This window comes from Cervus elaphus, chromosome 5, assembly GCF_910594005.1.
Source record: "Cervus elaphus chromosome 5, mCerEla1.1, whole genome shotgun sequence".
Lineage (NCBI taxonomy): Eukaryota > Metazoa > Chordata > Mammalia > Artiodactyla > Cervidae > Cervus > Cervus elaphus.
This window is the reverse complement of record NC_057819.1, coordinates 79,992,384-80,018,456: the sequence shown is the minus strand read 5'-3', so window position 1 is coordinate 80,018,456 and position 26,073 is coordinate 79,992,384. Positions and strand designations below refer to the sequence as shown.

Below are 26,073 nucleotides of genomic sequence, written 5' to 3'. Positions count from 1 at the left end.
CTGGGCCAACAACCAGCATAGGTAACAGGGCACTCAAAATATTCCACTTTCAAACTTAAGACATCTTTCCAACTATATATGTTCATGGAATAAAAGACTTAAGAAACATGGGTGTAAAAGTGGCAGTGGATCAGGAAAGGGTTTGCATGCATGTTCACTGTGTCCCCTTGGCAGGTACCTTCAACATCCAATCATGATGTTATTTATGATCATGCCAACCTAGGATGGACAGAATGCTAACATTCTGTTCTGGATGTCCAGCCTGCAAACTGTATTAAAGACAGCAATATGCCTACATTTGTATTCAGGATTATCAGCATGATGGAATCCATCTTTACCTGATCCCACAGGTATTTTGTAGGTACTCAGGAACCTCAGTGGAAAATGATCTCACACAACAAGAGAATAGCATATTTTTCATAGCTAATGCTTATCAGTTATGCAAGCACAAAATATCCTTAAGGTTGCTACAAACAAAATGCCCAGCTATCAGAAATGGGGCTTCCCTATCCCCATCTTAACCTATTCACGTAAATAAGCGTGTGTTATTGCAGAACCCCTGTGTATGGCCTGTGTGCATTCTTCATGGACTGCCTGCAGCTAACTTTGGAAGATGCAAAAATTTTTTTTACATCATTTAAACCACAGCAACACATACATACATATTTTAAAAATAATCAGTAACTAAGAAAGCCTCACATGCACATGAAGAAAGACAACAATAAATTGGACTTACCAGTTTAGGTTGTTTGAGGCAGCAGGGGAGTAAGTTGCTGGTAATTGTCCAGTGCTTTCATTCAGTAAATCACATTGGCTCTGCTTTCTCCTGTGGTTCAGCCTCTGCGCAAAGCAAGCGAACCTCCTTCCTATTCTGTGTGAAGAGTAAACCGCAAGGAGGATCACTACAGGCAAGAGCCGAAGTCATGATCACTAAGGTATCTCAAGGCAAAATAAAAGAGCCAGTGATGTACGGGGAGAGGATGGGGGAAGGAAACAGCTTGGCTCAGAATCAGGTGTATTCTCAGGACTGCAGCCCCGGGAGGGATTGATTTCTCAAGCCCTTGTGCACGTAGTGAAAGGATACTATGACTCCCGTGCACCATCAGCCTATTGTAACTGTGAGGTCCATTAGCAATGGCCCACAGGGAAATAAGCTTCATGGCAAACAAGACTGAATTAGAACAGACTGTTGCTCAAAGATGAGCAGAGGGGCGATGAGGCAGCCAATTAGCTCTGCCCTGTATGAACTGCAGGGGAAGAAATCTCGTCTGGCATCCTGGAGCCCATCCAGCAGTCTGTGACTGCAAACGGTCCACAGCCTCTTGGGGCCAGATGCCCTCTTACCCCCACAGCTACCTGGGACCAGAATCACACAGGTGGTAGCCGTATCCTCTCACCTTGTGGCACATGAGCAATCCTTCTCCTAGTAGGAACAAGGGGCATCTTTAGAAAGGTCCCAGTCCCCCTGGGGCTGCTCAACCAATGCCAGTTTTTGTCTGAGCTGGGTCTGAGAAAGTAATCAACAGACTTGGGACTTAGGACACCCAAAGGCTCAGGTTTTAGGAAGAAGATTCCAGTGCTTTCATTCCAGCCACATCTGGATGCACCTGGCTCCTTTCACGAGGTCATGCTTTATGTGACGAGTAAGACATGTAGAGTGGATTTCCTAGAAAGCCACTTATGTAGGCATTTTTCATATTTCTCTCTGAAATAAAATGGCAAATGACCTCCACAGGCTGCTTATTATGTTTAGGGAGGCTTTGTTGATTGAGAGCACATATGAATACGCACACACAGTCACACATATACACACATAGATACACACACACACACGTCCCTAGCAACAGCACTGAAAATCTTTCTAAAGCTCTATTCAGATTCTGTTTCTGCCAAATGAAAGCTTAGCTTCTGTAATGACTTCAGAAATAATTTTGGACCCTTTTGCTAGGCACTGACACTGGTCTGTGATTTATACCTGGAGTTCAATCAACTCCCCTATTTTGAATGTGATTCTGTAGCAAATCAGGAGAAAGTATCTCGGTTATAAGCAAGAGGGTGGAATGTTAATATATGTCCTGGTTATCAATTAGAATCCTGGGAATGGCATCTTGTATTCTTGAAAGTCTTCCTGCTTTATAGAGACCACACCTCATCCTGGCAGCTTAGTCATCCCAACAAGTAGCTGTTCTGGGGCTGAGATCCGAGATAAGACTCAGTGACATAAAACCTGGGTGTCCAAAGGAGGAGTTCAGTTTGGCTTTTTACAATTGTACTTTTTTCTCATTTGAAAGGCAAAGTCTCTCTCTGGATTTTTTTCTCTTTTTCTCTCCTTGAACTTATTTGTCCATGGAGCATTGATAGAAATAATTTAATTTGGGAATATGCATGCCCTTGAGGTTGAGAAGGAATTTTTTTCGTCAAGGATTAAGAAAGAGTCAGGCTACCCTCTCACAGCTTAAGCCTAAATGACTGCCAGGTAAAACTTTACCTTTATCTCTAGGAGGGCTTTGATTTTTGATGCAGATTGACTTAAATTCCATCTGCTGGGGTAAGCCATGTGACTCTCAGTAATTCTACTGAGGTTAGGGGCTGCCTCACAGGGGTCATTAGTTCAATCTGTTATGCAAAGCTAAGTGGGTGATGCCTCCTATACTAGTGGCATTGCTTTTTGGAGCAAACGCTTGAAACTGAGTCATTTCATGAGCCTGTGTCTATTGAAAAGGAGAACCATTCATCCATTCATTTATTAACCCACTCTTCAACAGACATTTATTATTACTTAGTAGGCTAGATGCACTGTGCCAAATACTTTAATGTTATGAAAAATTTATCAATAAATATTCACCCCCCCATCATACTTTTGCAAAATTCTCCGTAGTCTGGCTCTGCCTATCCCTCTAGCCTAATTTCTCGTTACCTTCCTACTTGCCCTTTATGCTGTAACTTTTTAAAATATCTTTCAAGTCCTTGAACATGCAATGCTGTCCCTTAACTCCAGAATTCTGCATATGATTTTTTTCTGTCTGAATGCTCAGTCCCTTTTGTCTGGCTAACTAATGTATGGTTTTAGAGTCTCAGCTCAAACATCATCTCTCAGGGATATTTTTCTAGTCCCTGAACTTTTAGGGTTCCTGCTCTGTGGTCCTACAGCACTTTATATCCTCCCATCACAATTTTTTTTCCTTTACTTGTTTGACGTCAATCATTCCCATTTTACTCTAAGAGTTTAAATGCAAAGTCTTTTATTCACTGCTCTATCTCGAGTGTCTTGCAGAGTTCCTGGCCTATAGAAGGTGTTAAAAAAATACTTAGGGTTTTGTTGAAGCACTTAGCCTGTATTTATTGAATGATGAATAAACCATCTTAAAGAATAACAGGGGTTTGAGAATTGAAAGGAACCCTAAAGTTCACTTAGTATGTGTAATTTTTCTTGCCAAGTGGCCATCACTGAATGCTTGTCTTCTCTGATTATTCCTTCTCCATTAGTCCAATCACACATTTACTTTGTCCCATACCACGCCCAGCACTTTCACAGCATGTTCTTGCTTTTTGTTCTCCAGCTGTTTCCTGGAGTTTGTCTCATCCCTACAAACTGGTATTCTCCATAACACCTAACAAAAGCCTGCAATTATTTGATGCTGATTCATTCAACAACAAACATCTGAACAGAGAGTTAAATGATCAGAGTCCCGCTTTGGGAAGGTTACTCTGGTATTGGGGGAAGGATGGGTTGGATCAGTCAGACCTAATAATGACCACAGCCCAGAGATAGCATTTAAAAGCAGCCTTGTTCTTTCTTGGGCTTCCCTGGTGGCTCAGCTGGTAAAGAATCCGCCTGCAATGTGGGAGACCTGGGTTCAATCCCTGGGTTGAGAAGATCCCCTGGAGAAGGGAATGGCTACCCACTCCAGTATTCTGGCCTAGAGAATTCCATGGACTCCATAGTCCATAGGGTCACAAAGATTTGGACATGACTGAGTGACTTTCACTTACTCTTTCTTTTCCTCTACCCCTCCTCCATCGCCCCACCCTCCATATCATAAAATCACAATTTTCATTTGGAACACTGAGAATGTTAGGTCCATACTCAGCACTTCCCCTCCACCCAGTTCCACCTCCACAGTTAGTTCACTTGCTTAGGTCATTCATGAATGTGTCTCACTGATTAAAGCTCCTTTGAAGACAGGGATTGCATTTTAACTTATTTTTAAAATTTTCTTCCTCCAGTCCTTACCCTGCCTGGCCTAGTGTCTTATAGATAGTAAATGCTCTATAAATATTAAGAAAGAAAAGCACTTATATGCAAAGCTTTGGATGGAACACTCTGGTGAGGAGGGGTACCAAGATGAATGAGATATCTTTTGAAAGATAGAAGAGATCTATTTAGTGAGAGAGACGTGACTTATAATACAGGGCGGAATTAAATACACATCATAAAAATTATGAGCAATGTGCTAAGGGAACAGAACAATTATTACTTCCTTCTGGGATACATAGCAAAGATTTACAGAGAAGGTTGCATTTAAACTGGATCTGGAGGAATGAAAACCTTCAGACGTTGGAAAGAAGAGAAAGGAATGGAGACAATGCAAAGAATTCCTGGAATATTTGGGGATTGACAAGTAGTCCAGTTGGGCTGGAGTAAGTGGTAATGGGAGGACCCAATGGAATTTAAGTTTCAAAAGGAGGCAGGGGCTAAAGAGAGCACTCAAACACTGTGTTAAAGAGTTTGGACTTTATGTACAGTTGACAGAGATTTGAGCAGGAGAATATCAGTGCAGCTGACTAAAGATCCTTCTAGTCTAGCCATCATGGACCATGAACTGAAGTGGTAAGAATCTGTAAGCAGGAAGACATTGCTGTGAAGGGTCTGTGGGTGTACAAATTAGGAGATGAACACGGGACATTCTTTGGAGGTAGAGCTTATAGAATTTGTCAGCAGTACAGGTGGAGGAAGTGAGATGGCGAAAGAGGCTGAGTTTTAACTTGCATGATGGCAGATAATGATGGCATTACTCAATCCCAGTAATCAAACATAGAAATAACTTAGGCATTCATGTCATGTTCTGAGCACCTTTTGAACACAGAGAAGAGAGCAGGAGACCAAGTCCTTGGAGTCAGATGAATGTGCTTAGGTGGCGTTGAAGAAACCATTCAGCAGCAGCCAAAGTTGCAGACACTAGTGGTAAAGAACCTGCCTGCCAATGCAGGAGACATAAGAGACGTGGGTTCGATCTTTGGGTCAGAAAGATCCCCTGGAGGATGGCATGGCAACACACTCAAGTATTCTTGCCTGGAGAATCCCATGAACAGAGGAGCCTGGAGGGTCATGAAGAGTCAGCAACAACTGAAGTGACTTAGCACACATGCCTGCAAAGATCCAGGGCCATTTGAAAGGAGATGGGTGTAGAATTCCCTTGAAAGAAGATTTCCCAATTAAATGTGAGGGTTTGCAATTTCCCATCTCCGAATTATTTAGCTCAGTGGAAAGAACCCTGGTCTGGGGTGCAGACTTTGAGCTTGAGCCGTGGAGCTCTCCTCACCAGCTGTGTGACCTTGGGCAAGTTACTTTCTATTGTGAGGTCTCATTTTTCCCACTTGTAAAATGAGAGAGTTGGGCCAGTTAAATTGAAAGGTTCCTTTTGGTAGTATACTGTTCTCTGATTTGTGAAGTGCAATGTTTAGAATTTCAGAACACTTGTGAAATTAGGCCAAAACCCACCAACATCAGAAGCTACTAATGTCCAGTCTCTCTTGCAAAAGCATGCCCATATTTTGAGAATGTCCATTGCAAATACACGTCTGCCCTGCGGTTAATTCCATGTGGTTTGTTTGTAAGACATAAATTTAAATTGATCACTTTTTGATGACCATTTTCTAACAATTTTTCACTTTTTTTTTTTTCCCCCGCAAAGATTTTTTTAAGGGGGTGCCTTTTCATCAGAGTCTCAAAATTAAATTATGGGAAGAAAGCGGCAGTCCCTTACTGTGGTCAGCAAAGAGTTTGGCCAGCCTACTTCCGCTCCCTAATCTCCTGACCTTCCTTAGGGCGCGGCTGCTCAGTAACGGCTCTGATTCTTTTTTCAAAAATAAAATGTGCTACTTATCAAAAGCTGCTAAAAAGGAGACCAAAAAAAAAAAAAAAATAGGAAAAGAAAACTAACACCCCGGGGTGTATCTGAACATGCTTATTATGTGTGAAGTTGTTAGTAATGAATGTGAAACTCTTCCTCCTCCTCCCTCTCCATTTCTAAGCCCCAAAGAAAAAAGGAAAAGGGATGGGGGAGGGCATTGGCTATTCAGTCCCAAGCAGACCTTTTCAAAAGGTGCAGACTGTTCATAGGCATGGTATTTCTTGATTATTTTGTTTTAAGCACCAGTTGACCTTTCAGACTAAAAGTAAAGGTCCTCAAATATCCTGAGATACCCTCTTTTGTTTTTTTTTTTTTTTTTTCTCTCTAAGTCTTGGAAACTAGACTCATGACATTCAAAAAGACTCTTCAAAAAGAGATGGTCCGTATGACTTCTAGTGTGATTTGATGACAGGGTGTTTATCTGAACTAATCATGTGAGATTTTCCAGCGTTGCATTTTTGAGAAATGGGATTCTCTTAAGGAGGTTACAAACACTTCACTGAAAGCTTTCCAAGAACGGCTTCATTTGGCCTCTCAGCAGCCTCTCGCTGGGCTGTAGCACCAATGTGATAATCAGGGTCCCGCTTCTGAAAAGTCTTCTTGTTCTGGCTGCCACCCTCCTTTCAGTCATCATTAGAATTCTCCAGCTATGAATCCCCTATTGTCTGTGTGAGCCCAGGATCCCCCACACCATGCAGAGGCAGGAATGTGAACCTCCTAGGTCTGGCTCTAAGTCTCCACCTTATCCAGCAGGTCACAAAGCCCCATTTATACACAACTCCAAAGTTTTTATCATAATTCTTTATCTGCTCAGCCCCATATATCCTCTAGGGCCGTCCAGAGACATTTGGTAATGAAGCTCATTTATCCTCATTTTCTCAATTGGCACGCTTAAAGTTCTAATATTTATGTTCACACTGGCCTAATTTTGAATGTCAAAGATACTATACTAGACAAGTAGCATTGCTGAAGGATAATTGAACCACACAGAAGAATTCACCAGAGTCAGATACATGATGTGCTTTGTCATATTACCAATCCCTGCGTCAGAAATACTTTTAATAACTCTGTGAAAAGTAATAATAAATGCTGCCCTTTATCAAATGCCTCCTGTGGGTTATGCAGCAGTATCACTGAATCCTCACACAAAGAGCATTATCCACTTTTTACTGATGAGGAAACTAGGGTTCAGAGAGATCAATTAACTTGTTTATGTGCTGAGGGGCTGAGCTGGGACTCAACCCAGATCTCTGATTGCAAAGCTCATGGCATTTCTACCTCATTTCTACCTCACTCCTTTTCCTCTTACCAGAAATATAATTTGTGAGTTGTTTTAAATTAGTATAACATACTTATTTTTTTTAACTCACAAATACATGAAGAATTATGAACTTAGGGCTGTTAAAATGTTTTGGCCAACTGAATAATGAGATCTGCTCTGATAAACATTAATGAGCACAACACCATGTCAGAGGAGGAATTTGTGGCATATATTTCACCTGTCAATAGGTGGCAGCATTCACCTAAATCTCTTCAGGAGGAATCAGCACAGGTTATTTCTCCTTAGAACCACCCCCAAGACCATCTACCTTCTTTGATAGACTGTATTTTATCATAAAGAAAAGCCTTTACAGTAAATTGGTTGCTAAATGGATCTTGATCATGCCTCTGTGTAGTGAGATTTGGGCTGTAAAGAGGTTGTCGGGGAGGATGAGGAACCATCTCAGAAACACTGGGAATCCTCTCCATTCACAACTTTCATTTCTGCTAATTTTCTGGGGAGATCTTTTGTTTGCAACTCAAAGCCAAAGGCATTTTTGTGTCTTTACTTACTTTAAGAATGTTGTGTAGAATCCTCAAATAATTTTAAAATGTTGACATTGTTCATGCACGTATAATTCAGTGAAAGAATTTGTTTAGATCAGGACAATAAAGCAACTTTCAGAATATATGATTTCAAAACCTTGTGTACATGTATACCCATGAAATCATATCACTCTTCATCAGGAAACATGGAATCCGGAGTCCATAAGGACTTGTATAAGGATTCAGTATATAAGTTAAAGTAGTCAAGCTGGTAAATCAATACTGAAAGATACATGACTTCTGTGGAGAAGGAAATGGCAACTCACTCCAGTATTCTTGCCTGGGAAAACCGCATGGACAGAGGGGGCCTGGCGGGCTGCAGTCCATGGGGCTGCAGAGTCAGACAAGACTTAGCAACTAAACAACAAGATGACTTCTGAGTTTTGAGTGTGCTCTTTCTCCACTTTCTCCTACTCCTGTTGTATTCTTTTTCTCCTCCTATTTTTTTTTTTTTTTTGGTAAAGAAAACTTAATATGAAAATATGTAGTTAAATGCATTAGCGTAGAATCTGTTTCTACTTTCCAGCTGCCAATAAGAGTCCGTATAGTAGGACTTACTTTTATGAAGTCAAGAAAGCAGGTGTGGTAGTAGAAACCAAGATAAGCTGCCCTACTTTTATGTTGACTTCTCCATTTTCATTTGGGATACTTGGGACTGATCATCGTCAACGATGACTGGAAAGCACTTAGAAATCAGATAAGACGAAGAGTCCTAACTCTTAGGAATAAGAAGTTGAATCCAGTAAGATTCCAAAGGAGAACAGCGTTTCCCAAAGAATTCAGACTGGAAAGTAGAAGACTTTGGAGACAGCATGTTAACCTTTCCTTTTATGTTCCCCAAATGGAATAAGCATCTTTCTCTTCTCTCTCTGTGGCATCTGTAGCTATTTTAGCGCTGTTAGTACAGTCTAACTTTGTTAGGGTCACTTGGGTCTCTTCTTTTTTTACTGTATTGAGATCTCCAGGAGGGCAGGGCTCAGGCGTGCCTGACCTTTGGGTCACTGAGTCATGTCTCTGAGTTCAAGGATTGGGACCTGTGCATGGTAAATGATGTTCAGTGCATCTATGTTTAATTCAACTGAATTAAATAGAACTCAGAGGAATGCATTTTATACTTTGCTGTTGCGGTTCAGTCACCAAATCATGTCCAACTTCTTTGCGGCCCCATGGCTGCAGCATGCCAGGCCTGCCTGTTCTTTACTATCTCCCAGAGTTTTCCCAAGTTCTTGTCCAATTTTATACTTTGTCCTTAACTTAAAGAAAAATTGCAGCGTGGGTGTTGGATACTAGCCATGGGTCACATTTCTTATTTCTCATGTAGTTTCAGGACAGCATTGGTAAGTGACTGTCAAAGCCCACCACATCCTCGGAACCATTAATTAACTAATTTTACGTCATTGGCAAGACTGCTGTATTGTGTAGAATACAGCCATGGCCATAGAAAGGTTAAATGCAGAGGCAGGCAAAAAGGTCATTACAGAGGACATGAAGTGACCTACAACTAGTGTGTCATTCCAATCACTAATGTTTCCTGCCTTTGTGGTTTGGCGACCCAACCTGCACTAAAAAGCTGAACGGTACAATGCTGTTTCCAAATGGCAGCTATCATTGTTTCCCATATAAGGACAAAGCTAAGTGCAAGGGTAGGCATTCGTTTTGAAAAGCTACAAAATTACATTCCACTCATTAAGCATATCAGGAGATATTGCCATGCTCGGGAAATGAATTACCCAGCTGAATATCACAGGCATAATGAAGATGTCAGCAGCAACAGTGCAGCTGTAGGTTGTCTGATTATATGTTGACTGTTCTGGCCATTCAGGGACACCCCAGGCAGGAAGTTGTTGTCATACTGTCCACCACATTCCCAGCCTTGTCCACAGCCTTGGTGATAAATCTGGTCTCGGAAGCACAGGGGAAAACAACAAAAAAATAACAAACCAGAAAGAGAATCCTCTTATTCCTGGCAAGGGTGGAGTCTCTCTCCTCCTGCAGGTCCAATCTGTCATCTTCTTAAAAAAATGATCATGACAAGGAGTGTTAGTTTAGTTCTGATTTTCCAAATAGTGCTTCACAATGGGCTTTAGTTTTGTAACTTCAAAATCAGCAACAGTCTAGCAAGAAAGCCAACTACATGGTTGGAATTCACACCTTTCTTATGAGTCAAAGAGGAAAGCATGCCGAATTGTTCCTTTCTGCAGAACAGTCTGAGCAGGTTGGTATGTAGTGTCTCTTGACATCAGCTAGAATCTTCTGAAAGATTATCTTGCCCCCTACCCCTTTTTATTTTATTTATTTATTTTTTTACTGTAATACTTCTCCTACCATTTAATTTTTTGCCACCAAGATGTATACATTGTTTTTTAAATTAATAAACTATTGACAAAACAAACACTACTGAATTGCTAAGCAAAGTCAGTGTACATCAGTTACACTATTTCCTTTAGATTATCACAGTAGTTATACTTTATATGCATCAGTTCATGCATCATTCAGTTCAGTCGCTCAGTCCTGTCTGACTCTTTGCGACCCCATGAACCGTAGCACGCCAGGCCTCCCTGTCCATCACCAACTCCCGGAGTCCAACCAAACCCATGTCCGTCAAGTAGGTGATGCCATCTAACCATCTCATCCTCTGTCGTCCCCTTCTCCTCCTGCCCTCAGTCTTTCCCAGCATCAGGGTCTTTTCCAATGAGTCAGCTCTCTGCATCAGGTGGCCAAAGTATTGGAGTTTCAGCTTCAACATCAGTCCATCCAATGAACACCCAGGACTGATATCCTTCAGGATGGACTGGTTGGATCTCCTTGCAGTCCAAGGGACTCTTCTCCAACACCAAGCGTCTTCTCCAAAATCACAGTTCAAAAGCATCAATTCTTCGGTGCGCAGCTTTCTTTATAAGTCCAACTCTCACATCCATTCATGACCACTGGAAAAACCATAGCCTTGACTAGAAGGATCCTTGTTGACAAAGTAATGTCTCTGCTTTTTAATATGCTGTCTAGGTTGGTCATAACTTTCCTTCCAAGGAGTAAGCGTCTTTTAATTTCCTGGCTGCAGTCACCATCTGCAGTGATTTTGGAGCCCAGGAAAATAAAGTCAGCCACTGTTTCCACTGTTTCCCCATCTATTTGCCATGAAGTGATGGGACCAGATGCCATGATCTTAGTTTTCTGAATGTTGAGCTTTAAGCCAACTCTTTCACTTTCATCAAGAGGCTCTTTAGTTCTTCTTCACTTTCTGCCATAAGGGTGGTGTCATCTGCATATCTGAGGTTATTGATATTTCTCCCGGCAAACTTGATTCCAGCTTATGCTTCCTCCAGACCAGCGTTTCTCGTGATGTACTCGAGAAAGAAGCGCCAACTTCTGCTCCAGCATCATCTCCAGCTTCTGGCCCCCCTACCCCTTTTTAAAACCAAACAACCCTTTCAACTTTCTTCTCTATTAATTGAAGGGGTTAAACTAGAATATCTTGAAGGGCACTTCAGACTATAACATCTCATGATTTCAAAAGACCTCTAAGAGCACTTTCACACATGCTGCTGCAAAGATAAATTGCTTTATTTCCACTCACCTACTTTTGGTCTGTACTGGAAATACAGTCATTGCTCTCTATCTGTATTCACAGGGGATTGGCTCCATGATACCCCCCGCCCAGTGCTCCAGTCCCTTATATAAAATGGTATAGTATTTGCATATAACCTGTGAACTGGCTTCCCTGGTGGTGGTAAAGGATCAGCTTACCATGCGGGAACTGCAGGAGATGTGAATTCGATCCCTAGGTTGAGAGGTATTGTGTCCCCTGGAGGAGGACACGGTAACCCACTCCAGTATTCTTGCCTGGAGAATCCCATGGACAGAGGAGCCTGGCAGGCTACAGTCCATGGGGTTGCAAAGAGTTGGACATGACTGAAGGGACTTACACGGCACACACAAACCTATGAACATCCTTCGGTATATCTTATATCCCCTCTAGATAGTTTATAGTGTTGAATACAATGTAAATGCTATGTAAATAGTTGCTGGTTCATGCCAAATTTGTTTGCTTTTAGGACCTTTTTGAAATTTTTTTCCTGAGTATTTTTCATCAGCTGTTGGTTGAATCCACAGATGCGGAACCCACAGATGTGGAGAGTCCACTGTATGTTCTAATGTTGCAGAATTGATATAGGTGAACTTTCTTTCCCTACAGTACAACATAATTTGCTTGTAACATGTGTTATTTATCAGGAATATTTGTTTTTAAATAATGTAGATGTCTTTCCTTTATTAATAGAGCCCTATATTTATTCACATTTTCTTTGGAGAAAGTCAACAAGATGTTTCTATTGATAGGACTGATGCTTTTGTACACCTTTACCTTACTGCATAGGAGCATTTGATCCTTTGATTATCCTATGTTCTTACTCACCGAAGAATGATTTGCATGAGTAATAACTGGTAGTTTTGGTGGTCAATCAAGCCATAGAGAAAATTCTCCTTCCACCTTCATTTATTTTTTCTTCTGAATGCCAGCCAAAAATGGAGTTTCATAAAATCATATTTCAAAACTAGAAATATTTCTGCTTGGAGTTTGAGTCTTGTTAAGTTGAATTCTAGGTGCCTGTGACCAAATTTCATAACAGGTCCTCTTATCCATGGTTAGCTGATAAATAAATAAACCTCTGAAGAGGCCCGCCCTCTTTTACAGGCTGCTTTCTCCATCTAATTTTCAGCCTGTGTGTTCCTTAGATGATAGCAGCATGGATGGCTTGGGATCCAGTCCTCACCACATTGCCCATCTGCCTATGTCTATAAGGAATACCTCCCAGCTTGACAAATGGTTTATTTTGATAATTTCATGATATCACATCTTCCTAGAGAAGACATAAGTCTTTGTAATTAATCACAGAGAGTTGAGAATTCAAAATAGTAATGTAAAGGAAAAGTGAAGACGTAAATCTTATTTGCTCATTCAAACATGATAATGAAGACCTATAGCTGCAGGACAGGACCCATAAATGATAAAGGCAGTCTACACTGCCACATAAACATTGGACTGTAAATGCCACTTTAACCATTAAAACTACTCTTAGCAAAAAGGAAAAACTTCTTTCCCTTTTTCCTAAAAATGCCAGATCAAGTTTGCTGTGCAAATGTTGGAGCTTCTGACCCATAGTGCTAAAGAGGTATTTAATGAAGAAGAAAGACAAACAGGATGAAATAAAAGTAAAGTTAAAGAACTTGTAATAATACTTTTAAAGAAGGCTTTAAGGATTCATCTTGTTAAAATTTAGCCTCATCTCTATTATTCCCATTTTCTCCTTACAAATGTTGGCACAGCCCTTTTATTTCTGGCCTAGTTCTGTCTTCCATCTTCTGTCCCATTTCCCTTTCTTTACTGTGTCCCAGACTCTGAAATCCCATGAGAGCAGACACCGGAGGGGCCAAATGAGGTGCCCTGGCCACTTTGTAAGTCTGCTCAGCAGAGCTTTTTTAAGGACCACATATGCCAAGTACTCAATGTAATTCTTCTGTGGCATTGTCAAACCTACCGGATACACCTCGCAGGAGAGCAAAGGCATTGAATGGAATTAGAGGCTCAATGGCTTATTCACTTCATTCATTATTTAGGGGGAAAATCCAAGACTTTGCTCAGAGAGGATTAAAAGGACTGCAACAGGCGCCTTCCGTCTGCGCTGCCAATCTAACTAGGATAGTCTCCACTTGGTTTGAAAGGGAGGTCACAAAGTCCCACTTATTTCTCAGATCCTCAACACTCAAACTCAGCATATCAAATACAACTAGCGCTATTAACAGTTATTCAGTCTTACTGCTCCTTCAGTGATTTACCTTCAGCATCAAAGTGGGGATTTTTCATGTAGTCCAGCTCTAAAATACATTCACTTCTTAAATTAAAACACACATACACCACACTACATGTTCACCATCTCCTTTAGATATATGAGTGAGAAAATCAAGAACTTAAAAGCATTTACACTTCATCAACCAAATATAAATTTAGTGCAATGTGACATATGGGTGGAAGAAATTGTGGCTATTTTAACTGATTAACACTACATGGGCTGAAGAGAATTACATGCAGGCCAGTGAAACACACTTGCTCTTGAACAAGAAGAGTTAATTTTGGGTTTGGCAGCACTGAATAGTTGAGGCTGCATGTAGATTCCTGCCTGAGATGGCATGAGACATCACACAAGGACCCCAGAATTAGTGTGCAATGGTTTGAGTTCTGTTTGAAAAAGCCACTGTTGCTTTCAGATAACCTAAAATCATTCCCACATCTGTACCTTCTTCTACCAAACCTTGTCAAATAGAGCCTCATGTGCTGTAGACTGGTACGGATAAGGAAAGCTGAGGTCAGGAATCTGATGTATAAAAAAAATTCAGTACTTGGGAAATGAAATACCAGTCAGATTCAGGAAATATGGCTAAAAAATTTGTTTGCTACTTTTTTAGCTATGAATCTTTGGCAAGTCACTTGACTTCAGACTCAATTTTCTTGTCTATAAAATGGAATTAACAGTAGTTACCCTGCTAAAGGCTTGAATAGACACATCAAAACAGAAGATATACAAATAGCCAATAAGCACATGGAAGGGTGCTCAACTTGACGAATCAACAGAGAATTGCAAACAAAACCACACTGAGATACCAGTTTACAGTTACTACAGTGGTTAACATCAAATGCTAGTGAGGACGGTAAGAAATAAACTGCATGCACTTGGATTGCTGAAGGGAGTGTAAAATGGTATGACAATTTTGGAGAACTGTTTGGCAGTTTCTCATAAATATATAAGAAAATATAAGTTAAATATAATATACTTTTGACTCTACAATTCTACCTTGGTTTTTATTCAAAGGAGAAGAAAATAAATATCTACGAAAAGAGTTGTATAGGACCACTTACAGTAACTTTGGTCAAAATAGCCAATCTGGAAACAGTCCAAAGATCATTAGTAGGATAACAGATCAACAGATTATTGTTTAGTCATCCCATGGAACATTACTTGATAATGGGAGTGAATCTCAAAACTATTTTTTAATTTTGAGAGGTTTGTTTGCTGATGCAATTATCATTGGACCTGTTAAAAGTATTTTACAAGTTGTAATAATTTGTATACATTTTTGATAAATCATTTTGAAATCCAAATATTCATACATCTACAGGTGATGATTCAGAACAATTTTTTTCTGAAAAGATGTAGCTCTTTATAAAAATTGATGTTGTCTGAATTAAATTTAAATGTACATGATTATAGACAATGACATTCTAATGTTTCCTCTGATATTTCCTATAATTTATGGAGGTCATTTAAGACACTAAAGGTGGCTTCATGGTTCATCTATTACTGTATTTTTAATTATGAAAAATTTAAACTTCCTTTCCTCATTAATAAGTGGTTCATTTTTCATATGAAAATAATGCTCTTATGTTCAATGAAATGATCTTTGAATTTAATTTCTGTTTCTAGAAAAATAAGAGCAAAATAAAGTAAGCAAAAGTGAGAAGATAATAAAGATATGAGCAGAAGTCAATGAAACTGAAAATAGAAAAACATTAGAGAAAATCAATGAAACAAAGAGATGCTTCTTTGATAAGATAAATAAAATTGATACCACTATTGATAAAGAAAAAAATGACACTGGTTAACAGTATCAAGAATTAAATGGGGAACATTAGTGCTATTAAAAGAATAATAAACAAATTGAAATCTTAGGCCAAGGTAGTTTCACAGGAGAATTTTACCAAATTATTAGAGAAGAATTAGTGCCAATTTTATACAATTTCTTTCAGAACACAGAAAAGGAGAGAACACATCTCAATTCACTTTATGAACTTAATGTTACTCTGATAAAACCAGACAAAGACAGTACCAACAAAATCAAATCACACAATAGTCCTCATAAATGTTTATGCAAAAATCATTAACTGAATATTAATATTCAAATCCAGCAATGTATAAAAAGAATTAAACAACATGACCAAGTGGCATTTATTCAAGGCATGCAAGGCTGGCTCAATATTTGGAAATAAAACAGTATAATTCACCATATGAAGAAATTAAAGAAAATTCATTTGATCACATAAATTGATGCAGAAAAAGTATTAGACAAAATTCAACACTCATTTATGTTGGCAATTCTCAGAAAAAAATAGGTATGGGGGACATCCTCAGTTTGGTTAAAAACCATCTACCAAGAAATCTATTGCTAACATTATACTAAATGCTGAAAGGCTGAATTCAGTTCAGGCCAGTCACTCAGTTGTGTCCAACTCTTGTGAAAGGCTGAATATTTCCCCCTAAAAAACTGACAGATCATCCAGACAGAAAATCAACACAGAAACACAGGCCTTAAATGACACACTAGACCAGATGGAATTAATTGATATTAAAGCAGTATACACATTCTTCTCAAGTGTGCAGGGAACATTCTCAAGGATTGCTCACATACTTGGCCATAAGGTGAACCTTGGTAAATGTAAGAAAATTGAAATCACATCAAGCATATTTTCTAACAACAATGGTATGAGATTAGAGATCAACTAAAAGAAAAAAAAAACTCTAAAAAATACAAATGAAAACAAAAGCACAGTGATCCAAAACCTAAGGGACCCAGCAAAAGCAGTTCTAAGAGGGAAATTTACAGCAATATAATCTCATCTCAGAAAATAAGAAAAAATGCAAACTACCTAATCTTGCATATAAAGGAATTAGAGAAAGGAAGAAGCAAAACCCAAAGTTAGTAGAAGGAAAGAAGTCATAAAGATCAGAGCAGAAATAAATGAAATAGAAATGAGGAAAATAAAAGAAAAGATCAATGAGACTAAAAGCTGGTTCTTCAAAAAGATAAACAAAATGACAGGCCTTTAGCCAGACTCATCAAGGGGAAAGAAAAAGGAGAGGGCTCTGTTCAATAAAATTAGAAATGAAAATGGAGAAGTTACAACAGACACTACAGAAATACTCATAAGAGACTACTACAGGCAAATATATGCCAATAAAATGGACAACCTAGAAGAAATGGACAAATTCTTAGAAAGGTACAGTATCCCAAGACTGAACCAGGAAAAAATAGAAAACATGAACAAATCAATCATAAATATTGAAACTAAAACTGTGATTAAAAAGCTCAGAACAAACAAAAGTCCAGGATAAGATGGCTTCACAGGCAAAATATATCAAACATTTGGAAAAGAATTAACACTTAGTCTTCTCAAAGTATTTGAAAACATTGCAGTGGAAGGAATATACCCAAACTCAGTCTATAAGGCCAACATCACTCTAACACAAAAACCAGACAAAGATACCACAAAAAAGAAAATTACAGACCATATCATTGATGAACACAGATGCAAAACTACTCAACAAAATACTAGCAATCCAAATCCAACAACACTTTAAAGGGATCAAGCATCATGCTGAAGTGGGATTTATCCCAGGGATGCAAAGATTTTTCAAAATCCACAAATCAGTCAGTGTGATACACCACATTAACAAATTGAAGAATAAAATCCATATGATAATCTCAATAGATGTAGAAAAAGCTTTGACAAAATCCAATACCCATTTATGATAAAAAACTCTCCAGAAAGTGGGCATAGAGGAAACCTTCCTCAACATAATAAAGGCCACACCTACAGATAACATACTCAACAGTGACAACCTGAAAGCATTTCCTCTAATATCAGAAACAAGATAAAGACGTACACTTTTATTCAAAAAAGTTTTGTTAAGTCCTAGTCACATGAATCAGAGAAAAAAAGAAATAAAAGACACCCAAATTGGAAACGAAGAAGTAATAGTGTCACTGTTTGCAGATGGTATGATACTATACATAGAAAATCCTAAAGGTGCTATTCTAAAACTACTAGAGCTCATAAACGAATTTGATAATGTGCAGGATACAAAATTAAAACACAGATATATGTTGCATTTCCATACACTAACAACAAAAGATAGGAAAGAGAAATTAAAGAAATAATCCCATTTATCATCACATCAAAAAGAATAAAATGCCTAGGAATATACCTACCTAAGGAGACAGAAGACATGTATTCAGAAAACTGTAAGATGCTGATGAAAGAAATGAAAGACATCACAGAAGGAAAGAAACAGTATGTTCTTGGACTGGAAGAATTGATATTGTCAAAATGACTTAGGAGCCTGCAGATTCCCTATGAAATTACTATTGGTATATTTCAGAGAACTAGAAAAAATTTCTAATTTTTATGAAAACACATAAGACCCAACTTGCATGGCCAAAGCAATCTTGAGAAAGAAATCTTGGGATGAAGGAATCAGGTTCTCTCACTTCAGACTATACTACAAAGCTATAGTCATGAAACAGTATGGTGTTAGCACAGAAACAGAAGTGTAAATCAATGGAACACAATAGGAAACCTTGAAAAAAAGCCCATATGGCCAATGAATTCATAACAATGGAGGCAAGACTAATAAAATAGAGACAAGACAGCCTCTTCAATAAGTGCTGCTTGGAAAATGACAGCTATGTAAAAAAAAAATGAAATTATAACTGTCTCTAGTCAGTTGTTTCACTTGCTATTATTTTTTCCCATTCTGAAGATTGTCTTTTCACCTTGTTTATAGTTTCATTTGCTGTGCAAAACTTATAAGTTTAATTATGTCCCACTTGTTTTTATTTCCATTACTTTAGGAGGTGGGTCGGTCATAGAGGATCTTGCTGTGATTTATGTAAGTGTTCTGTCTATGTTTTTCTCAAGGAATTTTATAGTTTCTGATCTTGCATTTAGGTCTTTAATCCATTTTGAATTTATCTTTGTGTACAGTGTTAGGAAGTGTTCTCTTTTTTTCCCATTTATTTTTATTAGTTGGAGGCTAATTACTTTACAGTATTGTAGTGGTTTTTGCCATACATTGACATGAATCAGCCATGGATTTACATGTATTCCCCATCCCGATCCCCCCTCCCCCCTCCCTCCCCACCCCATCATTCTAATTTCATTCTTTTACATGTAGATGTCCTGTTTTCCCAGCACCATTTATTGGAGAGACTATCTTGCTCTATTGTGTATTCTTGCCTCCTTTGTCAAAAATAAGGTATCCTTAGCTGTGTGGGTTTATCTCTGGGCTTTCTCTCTTGTTCCATTGGTCTATATTTCTATTTTTGTGCCAGTACCATACTGTCTTGATGACTATAGCTTTGCAGTATAGTCTGAAGTCAGGAATGTTGATTCCTCCAGTTCCATTCTTCTTTCTCAAGACTACTTTGGCTATTTGGTGGTCTTTGTGTTTCCATATGAATTTAAAATGTTTGTTCTAGTTCTATGAAAAATGCCATTGGTAATTTGATAGGGATTGCATTGAATCTGTAGATTACATTTGATAGTATAGTCAGTTTCACAATATTGATTCTTCCAATCCAGGAACATGGAATATCTCTTCATCCATTTATGTTGTCTTTGATTTCTTTCATCTGTGTCTTATAGTTTTCTGTATATAACTCTTTTGTCTCCTTAGGTAGGTTTATTCCTAGGTATTTCAATCTATTTGCTGCAATTGTAAATAGAATTGATTCCTTAATTTCTCTTTCTGATATTTAATTGTTAGTGTATAGGAATACAAGTGATTTCTGTGCATTGATTTTGTATCCTACCACTTTGCTAAATTCACTGATTAGCTCTAGTAATTTTCTGATGGTATCTTTAGGGTTTTCTATGTATAGTATCATATCATCTGCAAACAGTGAGAGTTTTACTTCTTCTTTTCCAATGTGGTTTCCTTTTATTTCTTTCTCTTCTCTGATTGCCATAACTAGCACTTCCAAAACTATGTTGAATGATGGTGGTGAGAGTGGACACCCTTGTCTTGTTCCTGATCTTAGAGGGAATGCTTTCAGTTTTCACCATTGAAAATAATGTTTGCTGTGGGTTTATCATACATGGCCTTTATTATATTGAGGTAGGTTCTTTCTATACCTATTTTTTGAAAGATTTTTATCATTTATGGGTGTTGAATTTTGTCAAAAGCTTCTTCTGCATCTATTGAGATTATCGTATGTTTTTTATCTTTCATCTGTTAATATGGTGTATCACATGGATTGATTTGTGTTTATTGAAAAATCCTTGCATCCCTGGGATAAACACAACTTGATCATAGTGTATGAGCCTTTTAATGTATTGCTGAATTCTGTTTGCTAGAATTTTCTTGAGGATTTTTGCATCTATGTTCATCAGTGATATTCGCCTGTAATTTTCTTTTTTGTGCGTTGTCTTTGTCTGGCTTTGGTATCAGGGTGATGGTGGGCTCATGGAATAAGTTTGGAAATGTTCCTTCCTATGCTATGTTTTTGGGAGAGTTTTAGGAGGATAGGGATTAGTTCTTCTCTAAATGTTTGATAGAATTCACTTGTAAAGCTACCCAGCCCTGGGCTTTTGTTTTTTTGAGAAATTATTTATCATAGTGTCGATTTCAGTGCTTGTGAGTGGATTCTTTCTAATTTCTATTTCTTCCTGGTTCAGTCTTGGAAGATTGAACTTTTCTAAGAATCTGTCCATTTCTTCCAGGTTGTCCATTTTATTGGCACATAGCTGTTTGTAATAGTCTCTTATGATCCTTAGTATTTCTGCATTGTCTATTGTAACTTCTCCTCATTTTTAATTTTGTTGATTTGATTCTTCTCCCTTTTTTTTCTTGATGAGTCTGGCTTAATGGTTTGTCAATTTTGTTTATCTTCTCAAAGAACAACTGACCAAGTATCAATTTCAAAAATATACAAGCAGCTAAACACCAGGAAAACAAACAACCCAATGAAAAAATGGGCAAAAGACAAAAACAGACTTTTCTCCAAAGAAGATGATAAATGGCTAATAAACACATGAAAAGATTCTCATCATCACTCACTATTAGGGAAATGCAAATCAAAACTATGATGAGATAAGACCTCACACTGGTCGGAATGGCCATCATCAACAAATCTACAAACAATACATACTGGAGAGGGTGTGGAGAAGAGGGAACCCTCTTTCACTGTTGCTGAGAATGCAAATTGATACAACCACTATGAAGAACAGTATGGAGATTGCTTAAAAAACTAGGAATAAAACCACCAAGTGACACAGGAATCCCACTACTAGGCATATATCCTGAGGAAACCAAAATTGAAAAAGACACATGTAACAATGTTCATTGTAGCTCTATTTACAATAGCTAGGAAATGCAAGCAACCTAGATATCCACTGACAGATGAATGGGTAAAGAAGCTGTGGTACATATTTACAATGGAATATTACTCAGCCATACAAAGGAATGTATTTAAGTTAGTCCTAATGAGGTGGATGAACCTAGAGTCTATTATACAGAGTGAAGTAAGTCAGAAAGGGAAATACAATTATCGTATATATGGAATAGAAAGATGGTACTGATGAATCGATTTACAGAGCAACAATGGAGACACAGACAGTAAGAGCAGAGTTATGGACACAGCTGGTGGAGGGAGGGAAGAAGAGGGTGGGAGGTATGGAGAGAGTGACATGGAAATATACATTACTATATGTAAAATAGATAGCCAATGGTAATTTTCTGTATGAGTCAGGGAACTCAAACTGGGGCTCGATAACAACCTAGAGGGGAGGGGAGAGGGATGTTCAAGTGGGAGGGGGCAGAGGTAAACCTATGGCTGATTCATGTTGATGTTTGGTAGAAACCAATGCAATACTGTAAAGTAATTATCCTCCAATTAAAAAAAAATTCTCTAACATCATACACAAAAATAAGCTCAAAATGTATTAAAGACCCAAATGTAAGACTGGATACTATAAAACTCCTAGAGGAAATCATAGGCAAAACACTCTTTGTCATAAATCAGCAATATCTTTTTCAATCTGTCTCAAAGAGTAATGGAAATAAAAACAAAAATAAATGGGTCCTAACTAAACTCAAAACCTTTTGCACAGTAAATAAAATCATAAACAAAATAAAAAGACAACCTACAGAATGGGAGAAAATGTTTCCAACAATGTAACCAACAAAGGATTAATCTCCAAAATTTACAAACAGCTCATATAACTCGATTAAAAACAATAATAACAATAACAAACCCAATAAAAAGTAGGCAGAGGACCTAAAGAGATATTTCTCCAAAGAAGACATGTAGATGGACAAGAGACATGTGAAAAGATGCTCAACATCACTAATTATTAGAGAAGTGCAAATCAAACCTACAATGAGATATCACTTCACATCGGTCAGAATGTCCATTATCAAAAAACCTGCAAACATTAAATGCTGGAGAGGATGAGGAGAAAGGTGAACCCTCCTACAATGCTGGTGGGAATGTAAATTGGTACATCTACTATGGAGAACAGTATACAGTTTCCCTAAAAATCTAAAAATAGAGTTCCCATATGATCCAGCAATCCCACTCTTGGGCACAAACCCAGAGCAAAACATGATTCAGAAGGATACATGCATCCTGATAGTCACTGTAGCATTGTTTACAAAAGCAAAGACATGGACACAACCTAAATGTCCATTAACAGATGAATGGATAAAGAAGATGTGGTCCATATACACAATGGAATATTATCCAGCCATTAAGAAGAAAATAATAACATTGGCAGCAACATGGATGGCCCTAGAGATTGTCATACTCAATAAAGTAAGTCAGACAAAGATATATGCCATATAATATCACTGATATGTGGAATCTGAAAAGAAATTATATAATTGTACTTATTTACAAAATGGAAACAGATTCGCAGACTTAGAGAATGAACTTCTGGTTACCAGGGGGGAAGTGTTGAGGGAAGAGGCAGATTGGGAGTTTGGGATTGACATGTACACCCTGCTATATTGAAAATAAAATTCTTTTACATGAAAAACAAATGCAATAAAATGCTTTGCTATGAAAAAAACATAGAAAGATGCAAATTTCACCCAAGTGGAATACAGTTTTAGTATAACTCCTATAAACATCCCAGCAAGAATTTTTGTAAGTATAGAACAAATTTGCCCAAGATGTAGGTGGAAAGACAAAGAAAGTATTATAGCAAAACCATTTTGAAAAAGAAAACTAAGGTGAATGGAATCAGTCTACTCAATTTCATATAGCTACAGACTCATCATATAGCTATGGTAATTAAGACTGTGTGGTATTGGCAAAATAGACACACAGATTGATGGAAAGGAATAGAGAATTCAGAAATTATCTCACACAAACATGCTCACCTGAAATCTTCTGACTAAGGTGCAAAAGTAATCCAGGGGAGGAAGGAGAGTCATATTAGAGCAATTAGGTCAAAAAAAAAAAAAAAAAAAAGAAAGAAAAGAAACTTGAACTAAGCCTCAGACTCTACGTGAAAATTAACTCAAAATGGACCATGGACTTAAATGTGAACAATATAACGCTTCTAGAAAAAATATAAGGGAAAGTCTTCAGGATCTAGGACTGGGCAAAGAGTTCTTAGACTTGATGCTCAAAGCACAATACACAAAAGGAAAATTTGATAAAATGGACTTTATCAACATCAGTTTTTGCATTGTAGGTGTTCCTGTTGAGAGGATAAAAAGACAAGCTGCAGATTGGGAAAAAAAAATACTTTCAAACCACATGTCTGACATAGACTTCATATATGGAATATATAAAGAGTTCTCAAAACTAAAAAATTAAAAACTAAACATTTCACCTAGAAAGTGGGCAAAAGATATGAAGAAACATGTTAACAAAGAGAATGTACAGATAAAAAATAAGTACTAAATACATGAGATTATGTTCAACATCACTAGCTATCAGGGGAATGTGGATTAAAACCCAATGGGATATAATTACAAACATCAAAATGGTTGAAATTTAAAATAGTTGATAACACCAAATGCTGGTGAGGATGCAGAGAATGTGGATCACATATTTTGCTCATGGGAATGTAAAATGGTAAAGTCATTCTGGAAAATAACTTACTCAAAAATCAAAGGAAGCCAAAGGAAGTGGCCTCGTATAGTAGACAGAATGTAGGCTGTATAGTATTTCATTTTGGTTGTATATTATTTCATGTTTCATTCATTCATTTTGGGTTTATTTTTGTGTTTGATATTAGAGAATATTCTAATTTTATTCTTTTACAAGTAGCTGTCCAGTTTTTCCATTACCACTTATTGAAGAGGCTGTCTTTTCTTCATTGTATATTCTTGCCTCCTTTGTCATAGATTAACTCACTGTAGATGGATGGGTTTATTTCCAGGCTTTCTATCTTGTTTCATTAACATATATTTCTGTTTTTGTGCCAGTACCACATTGTTTTTATGACTGTATCTTTGCAGTATAGGCTGAAGTCAGAGAGCTTGATTCCACCAACTCTGTGTTTCTTTCTCAAGATTACTTTGGCTATGCAGATGGGGTTGTCTGTGTTTCCACATAAATTAAAAAAAATTTTTCTAGTTCTATGAAAAAATGCCATTGGTAATTTGATAAGGACTACGTTGAATCTGTAGATCCTTTGGGCAGTATAGTCATTTTGACAACATTTATTTTCTCAGTTGAAGGACATTGCGTATCTTTTTATCTGTTTATGTTGTCTTTGATTTCCTACATCAACATCTTACAGTTTTTAAAGTATCTTTTGCTTCCCTTGGGTAGGTTTAGTCCTATATAAAATATTTTATTCTTTTACATGTAATGGTGAACGGAATTGTTTCCTTAATTTCTCTTTCTGATCTTTTGTTGTTAGTGTATTTATTAACTTTTGTATTTCATTAAGGGTGTTTTAAAGAAGGAGCATGGGCTTTGGAGTTGGACTGACTTGTTTTTGAATTTCATCACTTTCATTAACTATGTTAATTTGTACAGGTTACTTAATCTCCCCAATAAATGAATTTAGGAGCTCCAATTTCCTCATCTGTAAAATGTGGATAATGACAATTAGCTTACAAAGTTATCATGTGAATTCATTGTGTTAAGCATTTTATCTAGGGTTTGGCTCAAAGCAGGTAATTTTTAAAGAACATTTGATATATTTATCACTGCCTAGACTGTTGAAGAATGGAAGATTTCTGACTAGTTCACTTACCTAAGCCTTAATAATTGTGTAAAACCTTGATATCCATCAGGCCCCACGGACTCACTGAATTTCCAAAACTGGCCACTTCCCACCTTTTCTTTTCTTATCCAATATTCAAAATCAAAGCAACACGCAGTCTCAGTGCCCTGGTTTGGTGTTCACCTGCCTTGGGCATGCCCATCTTTTACCCTTCCGTCAGCCATCCTGGTCTAAATTTTCACTGTTCCGTCTCTATCATAAGCTAACTCAGTGATATAAGTACTTCCAAGCTCAGAATCTTCATCATTAAATGAGAAAAACTCTTCTGTACTTAACCCCATTTGAAGATGACAGAGCCATGAGGACATTCTTTGATTGTATTTCCTATTAGCAGTTTTGTTTTGGGAGTTGAATGTTCACATAGCTTTTTGGTCCAAAGGGCAGAGAAAGTCTCAGTTTGGGCCATTGTGTTGCAAAGGCTAAGATCATATAGTCAAAATGGGATAGGATAAGCCAGCCATATGGTTTTGGGGCATTTTAGATTAAACTGAACCAGCATGGTTCATCTGTCCTAAAGTATCACATGCCGTGCACTGCGAGACTCTGTGATCCCAAGTACCCAGAAAGACCCAATCCAGTCCAGCAGTGAACATGCTGCCAGAAAGAAGCCTGTCTGGAGTTTAACTCCAGCTGATGGCAGAAGAGGTAGCATTGCCATAAACCTGGCTCTCATGTAGGTCAAACAACCCCAGATAATCCTCATATGACTGAGATGTGGTACCAAAGCATGGCATATTTCTACCTGTGCTGTGGATATCTGAGGATTATGTGAATCCTTCCTGTGACAGCAGACTCACTAACCCTGGAAGTGTGCCATCTTTACAAAACTCTGTGAGATCACTTCCTCTGGCGATTAATACTAACATGCTAACTTCTGTTTTCTCTCTGTAAGGACGGTGTGGCAAACTAGATTAGAAGACAATTACTGTGTTTTAGAATTAGCCGTCTCACTTCTCTTAGATTACTTCTGTGCATGAATTTGTGATGCTAACTTCA

At 37.9% G+C, this 26,073-nt stretch overlaps 1 protein-coding gene across 1 annotated transcript in view; it reads right to left on the bottom strand.

Moving 5' to 3' along the window:
- Nucleotides 1–26,073, bottom strand: part of ANKFN1 (ankyrin repeat and fibronectin type III domain containing 1) — a 362,043-nt gene that overhangs the window by 181,096 nt on the left and 154,874 nt on the right. The window contains exon 3 of the mRNA XM_043902728.1: nucleotides 737–871. Within this exon, the coding sequence (XP_043758663.1) occupies nucleotides 737–871 (135 nt within the window). The remainder of the gene's footprint in view (nucleotides 1–736; nucleotides 872–26,073) is intronic.